Source organism: Falco rusticolus, chromosome 4 (assembly GCF_015220075.1).
Source record: "Falco rusticolus isolate bFalRus1 chromosome 4, bFalRus1.pri, whole genome shotgun sequence".
NCBI lineage: Eukaryota > Metazoa > Chordata > Aves > Falconiformes > Falconidae > Falco > Falco rusticolus.
Window position 1 is genome coordinate 43,190,055 of NC_051190.1, and position 12,791 is coordinate 43,202,845.

A 12,791-nucleotide genomic window follows, 5' to 3' on the forward strand; every position below is an offset into this window, starting at 1 on the left:
CAGTGCTGAATCACACATACAACACAAGCAGCTGTTATGGGCTATTACAATTAATTTTAATAATTGCTTTGTTGCAATAACAATGCATCAGAGACCTAAATATTCCCATGCAGGACACAAAAGCCATGGAAAGGTAAATCATTTTAAGACCTTGGTCAAACTTTATAATAACCAGGGTTTGTTGTTTTAACTTCTCTGTGTTACTCTGAATCAGATGTATCATTTTTCATTTCAGGTTTTGCGGGTCTGCAGGGAAGCATTATCTCAGAAGAGCATTTCTGCTCAGAAGAAATGTAATTACATATGGGTGTCCCAAACCTTATTGCAGAACATCTATTTAAACACTCATATGTAGCAATAGCATGAGAATGAGGTAGTGCACATCATGCTGAAGATCAGCCTAGAGTCTGCTCTTCATAACAGAAGTGTAGCCGTTGAGGTACCTCAGCTGCACTCATGCAAACACACGGACAACACTGGGGTACTCTAGACTATTGTTTCAGTGTAATACAGCAGAACTTGAGCTTAAGTATTAATTTTTTTTAAAAAAATAAATAGTAAAGGGCTCCAAGAAGCCTGACCTTAAAGCTTCCTGAAATTAATGAAAGAAGTCATGACAAATAATCATGAATAATGAATACTGTATTTTCCCCTGAGAACAGGTAAAGTGCAAGACCTTGTGTTACAACTCCTCATAGAACCCTGCGATACACAGCTTTTCCTCAGGTAACCAAGTAGTGGATTCTAACCCTCAACAAGAATGCAAATTATAATTTCATAATATTCACTACAAAAAGCAATCAGACGACCACCCCTGGCTGTTGACCAGTCACCAAGTGGCAAAAAGCTTTAGTTATTTACAAAGGAAATAGACTTAACATGTACAAAGGTTAACAGCTACCCTAGAGCATGACTCTACCAATGGTCTCACCTCTTCCACAGCTGCACTAGCAGTGGATGATTGTGATGTCTGTAGGACACTGAGAATGCCTCGCTTTATGTTCAGTGCCCAGGTCTGTTCACTCCTCACAGGACAGAGCTCCAGAACTTTCCCATCATGGAAAGAAAAATGAAGAGGGTGCTGTTCTAGTATTTCCCTGCAATAAAACAGTTTATAGTTTCTTCCTTCAAACAGCGGCTACAAGTCAGTTCATGACATTAGACTCAGATCTTCTTAGCAGAATTGTTCCTTCACAACAGATCTGTCTTATTCTGCATCTCTCTTCCTTATAGCAAGCCTCTACTCTTTATGAATTCACCCTGACCCTAAGAGCCCTTAAAAAAACCCCGAAACAAACCCAAAAAAAGCCCCTATCAAGATAATCACAGCATCTTTGACACAACTGTAACAATAAAGTCGACTTCTGGTAAATTCTTTACAAGCAATTATACTTAACAATTGGCAATGACTCCTTAATGTAAGAGAGAAATTCCATTTCAGGTTTAGCGTTTAGCATTTAGCATTGGTAAGCGTGTCTCAATTGCAAAGCAACTGCATGTACTCTTTATCATTCCTCTTCAGCTGTGATATACAGAACAACTGCTTTCCCAACATCTTCCTGCTCTGTTAGGTGTACATAGCTGGGCTCTATCCCAAAGTTATCTCCCAGTCTGTTGTCAGTCCACTCCCTGACTGCTTTTGCTAACCCAGATTAAGAGCACAGCGTCTCCTACTTTTGCAAGAGATCACTTTTTAACATTTATCTTCACTCCAAATTAATAATATATTTACCATCTAAATGGGGAAAAATAAACAATCCAAAGAAAGAATTCTACAGTAGCCCAGTCAACAGCTGCCATACATGGAGATACACAGTTCACCAGCACATTAACTGTGGAACTAACTGTTCACCTAATCAACTAGATCACAAAGACAATGTAAGAGAAAAATTTTTAATGCACCAACACCTGGATAAAGTCTTTCCAAATAAGAGACAGTGCGTGTGGGATAAGAGTTTCTGAACTCCTAGACAACTGTGGTTGCTTTTGCTGCTATCTGTGGAAATTACATGCATGTTCAGAGGACAAGCTAGACCACTGCATATTCACAATTGGCTGAGGCACATGCTAATAAGGTTCACTCATCTGAATAATTACTTTCAATAGTCAAGCTTCACTGAATGCTTTCTTTGCTACCTCTATGGTTTGGCTTCTCTGCAAAGAACAAGACACAACTGCTTTTACCTCTATGAAAATCCTACAAATAACTTCATAGAAGAAAATGGGCCTGTACTCCGATTTGAACTCTGATACCACTACCCACACTGTGGAACACAAAGTTCTTCCTGATGAATATAAAAAGCAATGCATTTACTCCAAAGTTGCTCTTTTTGACCCTTTGAATTGAGTCAATTACATCAGCTCTCAGTGTTGTTTAAAAGCTGAGAATCCAAGTGCCAGGACAAAGAGGAAGATTACAAGACTAAGCTTAATCAGACAACAGAGCTGCTTTTTTTTTTGATGACATAAGAAGCACCAGCTCTCTGGGAAAATACCAGACTTCCACAGTTTGAAGACACCTTTTTGTATGGGCATCTTCACTAGCCTCTATACCTTTGCAAGTCAGAAGGAAACACACTGACACGTCATGAATGAGATACTAAAAACAAAAACATAAACCAAAGAAAATTACATTAGATGAATAAATGCACTTTAAATATCCCAGAAGAAAAACCCCAATGTTTTGCATTGTGAGAATCATTCAAATCAAAAACTTCAGAAATGTAATTCAAAACTCAAGAGTTTGCACAAGTAACTTCTGCAACTTGGAGAACTAGTCAGCAATCTGTACACACTGCTAGCCAGCTACAAGTCTGATAATTTGTACCTGGAATAATTTTAATTGTCTACTCTCCCAATGTTCTTACATAAAAAGGGATGAAAATTAAGTTCAAAAAACCTTTTTGGACCAAATGCTTCTCATTTTGCTGACGGTGCTCAAATCTTGTTCTTTACTTTTTTAAAAAAAAATCAAAAAAACAACAAAACAAACACAGCTAAAACTAAAGAGTATGAAAACAGTCTGAACAATATCTAGTCAAGTCACTGCTAAGCCATATAGCTTCAAAAAACACACAAACCAGACCAGATCACAAGTTTTTCTACCTTAGACTGTCCATTTCCTTCAAAGGCTCCTCTCTGGATCTAAGCCTTTTCTTAATCTGTACATCTTGCACCTAGAAGCAAAGATCATAGAACAACAAATACTGTCAATAGGAACTTGCGGACTTTATCACGTAAGTGTATCTACACAGAATGTCACAGACTATGAAAAAAGGCTCAGTGTTGCAAGCAACAAGGATAGCCACATCTTCAGGTTGCATATCTGAGATGGTTTCCAGAAATTTCTTCTACCAAGAAATTTCACTCACTATTAAATACATTTTATATGGCACTATTATGTCCCCTTCATTTTCAAGGTAGAAGAAATCACCTACTCTGGGGTAAAGCAGGAGCCTGGATAAGTGTAAGACCTTTCTATTCCAGTTGAGAAGCAAAATAACTACTTACCTGAGTTGACTCTTGAGACTATACCTGGTAAAGTTCTCGGTATTCTGCAGCAATTTCATAGCTTACTTTTACTGAATTCAGAGAGTAAAATGCATACTTAAATTCATCATGGAATTTCCTAAAGCACTTGTAATTTGCTTGGTTGTGGTAAGGAAGAACTGTTCTCAAATGGTAGATCAAAAGCGGTGGCACTCTGCCCCCTTTCAAGTACAGCATGGACTGTAACCGTTAGGTTGTTTTTTTTCTTAATGTATTCTACTTTCTTACTTTTTTAAAAAGACAAGCATTCAACTACATATTGTTTTGCATATCTTAGGAGTCCTCAAATTAAAATAAAGAGCTAGAAGTTGGCGAATACAGCCACTGATATTGCAAGACAGCAGAGAGTGATTCAATCTGAAGACAGTACCCAATTCTTATTTTTCATGTAAAATCACTGGACCACTGACCAGTTAATTTTATCCATATGGCCATATTAGGACTGACCAGTTAATTTTATCCATATGGCCATATTAGGACAGGGATAATTATCCTATTCTTCTTTGACCTCATGTATATGTGTATATAGTACACATGTCAACCCTCCACAGACCCCGTGAATTATCCCCTCTGTTAACCTGAAGGAAAATCAAGACAGATGAGAGGTTTATTTTCCATGGTCTCCCTGCTAAAGCACTGTCGTTCTCAAACTGGTCTACCGCAGGGCTCAGGAAAAGGTCTTTTGCTCCTGTCGCTGAGAGAAGTCTGTTGAGATCAATGGAGTGTTACAAGACTGAATTTTACACTACGCTAGGAATGGCACCAATCCAGTGCATCATGCAATTTCTAAAGTTCTCTTTAAAATGCTTGCTATTTTTAGATTATTGCTACAGATATGAAAGTGCTTAAAAAAAAAAAAAAAGTTCCTTTCAAAGGGACTAGCTTCATCTCCAGTTCTGCACTTCATGTGACAAAACAGTAAAACTGTCACGCCACTTAGGAAAGAAAGCAATGATTTGTTTAATCTGCCCTTTAAAACTGGCAAGTACTTAATTTGAAACCATGTCACACCAAAGCAATTCTGCAACTCTAATTATGAGACCCAGAACTGAACTGGCTTTTGTGTTAAATCTAGCAGTAATACCAAAGAAAGATACGGTTCCAAGTCAGCTCATCCCAATCGCTCAGATGATTATGACAATACTCACTTTCAAAACCATCTGGCAATTCCCCAGTACTTCAATGATCACTGTGCTCTCCAGAGAGATGCCACTGCTTTTGTAAATACTTCCCTGCAGGAATGTGCTGGTGACTGCTGAATACCTATAGCTGTATCTAGCTCGTTTGGGGAAGTATGATGCACTATGTCCTAGGAAATAAAAAACATACATTTTTTTTACTTTATTACACATACCCCCATTTTTTTTCTTTTTGCCACAAACCAGCTAAACAAGGAGTTGTATATTCAAGAATGTTCCCTTCCCACTTGGACTTACAACTGAAAGAACTGGGTTTCTGAAAGCACCTTGCATGCTAGCGACAGCTCCTGTATGGAAGCTGAAAATAATTCCCCTCTCCTATGTACATAGCCTCACAATTTCCATCAAGGCAGGCATCTAACTTCCAAGAGCTGAAAAGGAATGGAATGTATTTACAGCCTGATGCTCTTTTGACACCTTTCAGAGAGCAGCAAAGCAGGACCTTTGTAACAGCAAGATGAAAAAGATCTGCTGATGCATTCAGTGCTCTTCATGCCCCTGCTGTGAGCTACACATATGAAGATGTGGTTTTTAAGTAAAAAAAAAAATCAGTTCTGAAAGCCTGCCCAAAAAGATCCAGGCTGAGGAAAAGAAAGCATAGGGAGACACAGATTATCTGAATTTGTATAATGACATTGTAATCACCTGGCAAGTGTCCATAGGTAGCACTGTCTGCTAGTAATATAATGTCAGACACCTTCACGTGTGCTACATGATCCTCTAACCAGAGGAGATTCTCTTCTAGACCAGGTAATAAGAATTAACCCTGAAAGGATGAGAGATCAGAGTCATAATGCCTTCAATGCCACACCTTTGGGTGGCTGTCATGTATGAGATTGTTACAAATACAGTGTCCCTGAAAGATAAGACATCATGGTACAACCTTAACTGGGACCACGGAAGTGCAGCTGAGGGAAAATCCAAAAAAATACCCTCCCTTCCCTCAGATGAAGAAGACACCACCTAGAAAAAATGACCACTGTGGCTCCCATAATACACAGCTCCTTTTTCTTTGCCTCACAGCAGCACTGCAACACTCCAGCACTTTCAATGACAAAGCCACACAGAGATGAAGTAATGTTGAACAAATGAAGGGTCTCTGATCCACACTGAGTAGGCAGCTAAGAGACTAGGGCAAGATCTCCTTGCAAGGGGAGCAGAACATCGAAGTGCTCCTTTTGCTGTTACGCTGAAAAGCACTTCTGCACATTCAAGTACCTGCTGGCAATGTAAACAGAAAGGTAAGTTATAAACTCTACCTCAAACCATTCAACCAAACCTTTCCAGCTCAGTTCAACATCCTGCCTTCCTGTCTGCTCCTTTACAGGACATAAGTTTTATGCCTGCTTACTGCAGGAGAAGTCTTTCTTCATGCCTGTTTGAAAGGAGCTAACACTGGGTACTAGAAAAAAAGACATTCATACGTGGCTGGGTTTTGTCCTGCACTGGTTTAGTAGTTCGCTTAACTATAAAATCTATGGGCTTTCTGAGTTCACAGCATGTGAACTTAAGGCAGATCTGGGCCCAGGGAAGGCTTAGTGGAACTTTGCTACTTCCATGAATGCTGATCACTCAGACATAAGTACCATACTTCTAAGATCACAACACCCCTGCTGCAGGCAATGAAGTTTTCAAATCTCTCCTTCCTTATCACATACAAGGTCTGAATACAGTCTTGTTTTACTTACCTATGCACTCTGCAAAACAGGAAGCTTCATAACTTAAACTCTCCAGGGATCCTGCAATGACAGGTAAGATGACAGAAAAGCACTGAAAATTTCTGTGCAGCTCAGGTCAGACTTGCTGCTTTTCAATTGCAATCAAATAACTGAAACCAAAGCATGGCCCTCAAAAAAAAAAATAAATCCATAAGAGTTTTGCTACCAGGTATACTTGCTCTTGCCCCTTTCCACACATCTACACCACAAAAGCACATACATGAAGGGATTACATGCCTTAGTGTATTTACTGATGTAGGTATGGAAAGGCAACAATATCACAGATTACCAAGCAAATTAAAAAAACATGTTCTTAATCCAGGAAAGAAATACACATTTTATACATCATACTTCTTCATATCCATAGGCTTTTAACTTTATTGCAGTTAGGGAAATTTTCTACTTAGCTAAGATTTTTATTGCACATGGCATTCAAGAAACCTTAAGTATCATTTAAAGCAGAACAAGAACGAGCTTTACTGCCCAAGAAAAACTCCTCCAGCACCAGCACAGTAAGAAACACTTCAAACATGTCAGCTCAAGAGTTGGTTAAGACATCTTTTAACACTGGAAAGCCTGTTCTCCAACATGAGTTTCATTCAGACTTTGGGAGGGTAGCAAATTCAAGGGGATGCAGAACACACACCACATAGATGGAATTGCTACAGGTTTGCATTGACATGACCAGGGGAAGCAGCTGGGGCTGCTATGTACAGCCTCTATTCCTTCTTTTTGCTCTGTGCACACACCACTGCACAGTAAGCTAGTAAGACTCTCATTCTAATGCTCTGATGCTGAATTTAGCTTGAATTTAGCTTATTTGGCCTGGCAAAACTGGAAGAAAAATTCTGTTTTCACAGAGAAGTTAAACAACAGTGAAAATTTTAGGGTATCTAATTCCTCTGCACCACTGTGACTGTCTCCACAAGCATGATGACTGGGCACTCCAAGGGCTAGACCGATACAAAATATGCTTCAGCAAACAAAACAAAATCGTTGCAGATTGCTTTCATCTCTGGCAAATACACAGGTACTATGTTGAAGACTGGCCTATGGGTCCCAATCTCTTGAGAACCTCTGTGATAAACTTGAGCTGAATTACAGGAGTTTTGAGAGAGAAGAGCCCCATGATGGACACATCTGAGATGCACGTTCCAGGACCCGATCCTGCACTGCTAACACTCCATGGCACTCAACTCAGCAAGTTACCTCAAGTCCTAGAGACTGATAGGAATGTGTACATGGCAAAATCAGCCAGATCCCAGCTGCCCATATGCACTCCAGTGATACACCAGGAACAGCCAAAATCAAATACGCAGATCTGCTGCGCTTCAATACATGACACTTGTATGTACCATAGTGAAAGAAAATGCTACTTTATTAATAAATCACATATCACATGATTCAATTAGTATTAAAAGCATTCAGCCCTAACTTGCCATTAGTGATAAATCTGTCTTAAAACTCCCACAGGCAGTTCGATAGTAAGTATAACGGCCCTCAAGCTCTAATGCTACACTATATGTTAATGATCCTCCCTGTTAAGGGGTAACTAACATCCCTGTGTTCCTCAGCTTTGTCTCCCACTGGAGACAGAAGTTAAAAGAGGCTCTTTATTCCGGTTGTGTGCTTTTGGATGTTTTACATATGCTATATGCCAGAAGGAAATGCTCTTGTCAAACTATAACAGTTAAAATTCTACATCTATATCACTTATTGGAACTGTATTTTCCCTTCTCTTAATCCCTTTTTTTGAAATGTCAAAATTATTGGCAAGAGGAAAGAAGGGAATTCACCAGTTTTGGAAAAAAAAAAACAACCGAGAAAGTATTTGTTTCTTCAGCACCCACTCAAGCTTATATACATTTTTATTCTCAAGTTAAATTTTAAGATTCTGGAGAGTAGAATTACATTTTTCTTTAAAAGGTGTTACCCCCACATTTATAATTTCCTCCAAAGAAATACTGCTTTTTATTCTGCAGAACTAATTCTCTGTATGGAACTTCAGATATTACCTTTAAAAAGTATGAATAACATGTTATTTTCAAGCCAACTTGATCTACTGCAAAACTAGGTATCTGCAAAACTTTAAAACTTGCTAGCATAGAGACGCCAGGTCATGTAACATATAAGAATTACCATTCAACTATTAATTTTTATAAATATACCTATGTATACATAAAACATACGCACCAACTTCAACATTCCAAACACACTGCATGTGGAGAGAAAGAAATATGCTTCTGTTTCCTTGGGGTGAAAAAATTATCCCTAAGTATCTAGTGGATCAGGCAAGAAAAGGGGTATCTAGCTCACCCTTTTCTTTTAAACAGTGGGACAAGGTAGCGTTAGATTAATGGCTTTTAATGAAAGAACCAGTGCAGCTTATTCAAGAACCTTAAAACAAATATGTTAAGGCAAATTTGGAAAATTCATCTCTGTTATGCAGCATCAGATTTTTAAGATGTTGAGCACATCTCTCCAGGACCAGATTTAAGAGTTTTCTCAGCTCCAGTGTGGATACTTGAATGCTGTGCTCAGAATTTTTAAACATGCTTATGACAGACAAACAGCGGCGTAGGCTGAGCACCCTGGACAGCCAGGCTCTTTGTTAACCCTGTTAAGATGCCTAAATTAAGAGTTTCTGCTCTTTGCTTTGCTCTTTTTTTAGTTCTAAATTTTCTTCCATAATTTATTTTGGTTTTAGAAACAGCATGCACTTATCTCTTTTCAGTTGACAAGAGTAACAAAGGACCACATCACTGATGTATCATGACCTTGTTCACACTTTTCAGAATCCTTCATCCACCAAATAGCAAAGTGAGCACAATTTTAGGACATGATACCAACATGCTATTTTCAGGTGAGATAAGGAACTGCCTGGCACAATCTCACTGTTTCTGTTGCTTTCCCTGGTAATGCTGAAGGAAGATGCAGTATTTAACTGCACTGCTTACAGGTAGGGTGCCCTCCCACCTGCAGCACTGCCCAGAGAGCTCCATAAAATGAACTGCTACACTACACTGAAAGCCAAAACAAAATTGCTACAAGAACTACTGCAAACTTATAAGTTGTAACATAATTTACAGGATCTCAGCAGTTTTCCTAGTGAGATCACCCTTAGGAAAGTATTTTGCATTGAGAGAGATCAACCTTAGCAGAGGAAAAAAATTCTTCTACTTACTGCCTGAGGCTCCTGCCACAACAGCACAGAATAATACGATGGCACACAGCCCCATGGCCATCAAAGTCACCTCCTCAGCCCAGAAGTTGACAAAACCACATCAGTTCTCCTCTCAAAGCCACCTCTGAGCCAGGCAGTGAAAGCACATTCCCTTCACAAAGCCGGAGCTCACTATTTCAACTCCCCTTTTCCAGCCAGAGGAGGGGCTCTGGCAGGGCAGCCTGCAGAGGGGAGGGTGTGCATGTGTAGTAAGGGGGAGAGAGACACACACAAACGTTTATCCACTCTCTAACCACGTCAGCCTTTTTGCAAGAAAGAGACAGAAGTTAACCTGTTAGAAATTCTACAAAACTGCAAGGAAAAGAAATCAAGCATAGAGCATCACAACATCACAAATACTCAGAACAATCCTGTGTAGTACGTTTTAAATAAATAACTTATAACTTAAATAAATCACCTTACCAATCATTCCTTGACGATTAATCAATCAAAAATTACACCAGATGAAAGCAAAAGCTTTGGGGCTAAAACCAAGGTGTATCCACTCAGAGCAAGCAAGTTCATGGGAGGTAGCCCATCCCTTCAGCCAAAGTCCCAAACCTAAGATGGGTGAAATTGTGCGTTAGTAACACACAAAACCAGTAAAATACAGTCCTTCTGACAACAATCAGTTTTACAGCACATCAGACATGGGTCTTCCAGGGTCCACTGAACCCTCCGCTCCTGCGTGAGGGAGATACACCATCTACCTCCTGTTCTACTGACTCATTCCTCTAGAACTGGGGTTCTCATCACACGCCTTCTCTGGCAGCCTATGGCCATGTTTACTCTTCACACATACAGGACTGATGATCACCTACGCCACGGAAGCACTGTCAAAACTCTGTTACACTTGCACGCCAAGACCTTCTGAAGAAAGCTGCTGTAGACAAGCAAAAAATTATTTTCTCCTGCTGTAAGCCTCCCTGGTTTATCCTGAGCTACCATTTACTTCAAAACAGATTCACAAATAGAAATCATGGGTAACAACCCCAGTCACCAGTTACTCTCCCCCACTAAGCTTGCATTTCACAGCCTCTTGCCTGAACTTACTTTCTCCATCAGGTAACATTTGCTCAGTTCAAAATGCTTATGAATTTCACTTAAATGGAAAGCAACTTCTCGCATGTGCTTTGCATGTATCAATGAGCAAAGAAGATGAGAGAGAGCAAGTCAAGTCTAAAGAGTTAATAAAATATTCCATGATGAAAGCTGGGCCCCCTCTATCAAAATCCCAGATCTACCAAATGCCAGACTTGGGGACAGCTCAGGTCTGATACTGAATTTGAAAAACAAATCTTACAGATTCCATACAGTGGCTTTGATTTCCTACGATCAACCTATAGTGGTAACTGAGAAAGCCTTCTTCATTATTAGAAAATTATTATTAGAAAAATATTAGAATATTTTTCAGAGTATTCTAATTTTGAAACTGATTCAGAGGTTTCACTGTGGAAATCTTGCAGCTTGCGGGCTTTACCATTTTAATTCTACTGAGTTATTCAGTCTTGTATTTGTTCTTATTTTTCATTTTAAGATTACAGCTCATCCAGGCATATAGTACATGCTCCATATACTATAGTGCAGTCATTCAGCTCTTGGTCTACTATCAGCAGTATGGATAGAAGCAGGTAAGTTAATAGCTGGGCATGAATATAAAAACATGGTGAATTTACTGGAAAATTGCTATATTGTGACAATTCCTTTCTTCAGTCATTACTACTGCCCATTCTCCACCATAGTCTGACTTTTAACTGTTTATACAGTAAGATATTTTAACATATTTCACACAGCTGTTGCAAAATAACTTAAAAGCACAAAACTTATACTGAATTCACTGGGAATATCAAAATTGGAATTAAGAGGGAATTTCTGCCTTGATTCTTGTAAGAACCACATGGCCCAACACCAACAAGTTACAAGTAGTGTTTCTGTGCTGAGCATTTGCAGCTCATTAATCAAAATAATGAATTTGACACTTTATAGTGAGTTTTCCACTTAGTTTATGTTAACCTCAGGTATGGCACCAATGCCCAGAGTCAGCAGAGTACATAAATAGGTGCTTAATTTTAAGCATAAGCACACCCCAAAAATTAAGCATATGCTCAAATCTAAATGCTTTCTCGGAACAAGCCCATTTCATTAGTCATTTCATCCCCTATGCAAACACCAGAAGCTCTTTCAGAAACCTTTTCATCTCCAAATAGCTAGTTTCATTAGAGCACCTGTGGGTCAGTTTCTTATTTAAAAAAAAAAAAACAAAAACCAACAACAAAGAAAACAACCAACCAAATTTTCTCTTTCAGTTAAATTTTTAATTTTCACCCAGAATAACTCATGCAGGTCACAGGCAACTCCTTTCCCAGAAGGATGGGACTTTAAGGAAGAGGATGGCCAGGAAAGGTTGTATGAACTATGCTGAGAGATAGTCTGTGCCCAAAGTCCCTGAAACATTGCAGGGTCTGACGGAATGGGCCAAAAATGTCAAACCTGTTCACAAGACTGCAGAACACTAGATTCTGGGATGCCTCAGAACTATTGCAACAACACTGCATGTATGTCTTAGAGGAGGCAAGACAGCTTCTTTCTAAGAGGTTACACAACAGGCATCACACTACGAAAACTGGGCTTTTTTATAAGGTGAGCTTTTTTATAAGGTGCCACAGTGTTTAGTAAAAAACAAGTTTTACAGCTTTAAGACCTACAGACATCAGCATTTCAATCACAATTTCAGTCAGCGAAGGGTTCTCTTTAAGGATTAGCAGACTTTCTCAAAAGATTCAAGTGGGAGCAACAGTTACTATTTGCAAATATATTACATTAATGCAGTTATATATATCCACTTAATTTTAAGCACAAGCAATCTTGTTAAATGTAAAGGAGCAAATAAATGCAGACATACGACACACACTCGAGCAGAGTTAAGAGAAATTCAAATGACTGTAAGAACAGCGCAGCACCTATGCAGAAGTTTCCATCTGAAGTCACCAGTGATCCCAGCGTCTGAGAACTGGACAGGTCCAGATTCAGACATCAGCACGACCAGAATGTAGCTGAGTCTCTCCCTTTCTGATACCAAACTGAGGATCATCAGCCAGCAGT

At 39.2% G+C, this 12,791-nt stretch overlaps 1 protein-coding gene across 1 annotated transcript in view; it reads right to left on the reverse strand.

Moving 5' to 3' along the window:
• LOC119145814 overlaps positions 1–6,566 on the reverse strand; it is a 98,267-nt gene extending 91,701 nt beyond the window's left edge. Inside the window, exons 1-4 of the mRNA XM_037382502.1 lie at positions 6,437–6,566; positions 4,698–4,858; positions 3,106–3,176; positions 932–1,097 (exon numbers count right to left, since the gene is read on the reverse strand). Of these exons, the coding sequence (XP_037238399.1) occupies positions 932–1,097; positions 3,106–3,176; positions 4,698–4,709 (249 nt within the window). The 5' untranslated portion in view covers positions 4,710–4,858; positions 6,437–6,566. The remainder of the gene's footprint in view (positions 1–931; positions 1,098–3,105; positions 3,177–4,697; positions 4,859–6,436) is intronic.
• Positions 6,567–12,791: the final 6,225 nt, after the last annotated feature.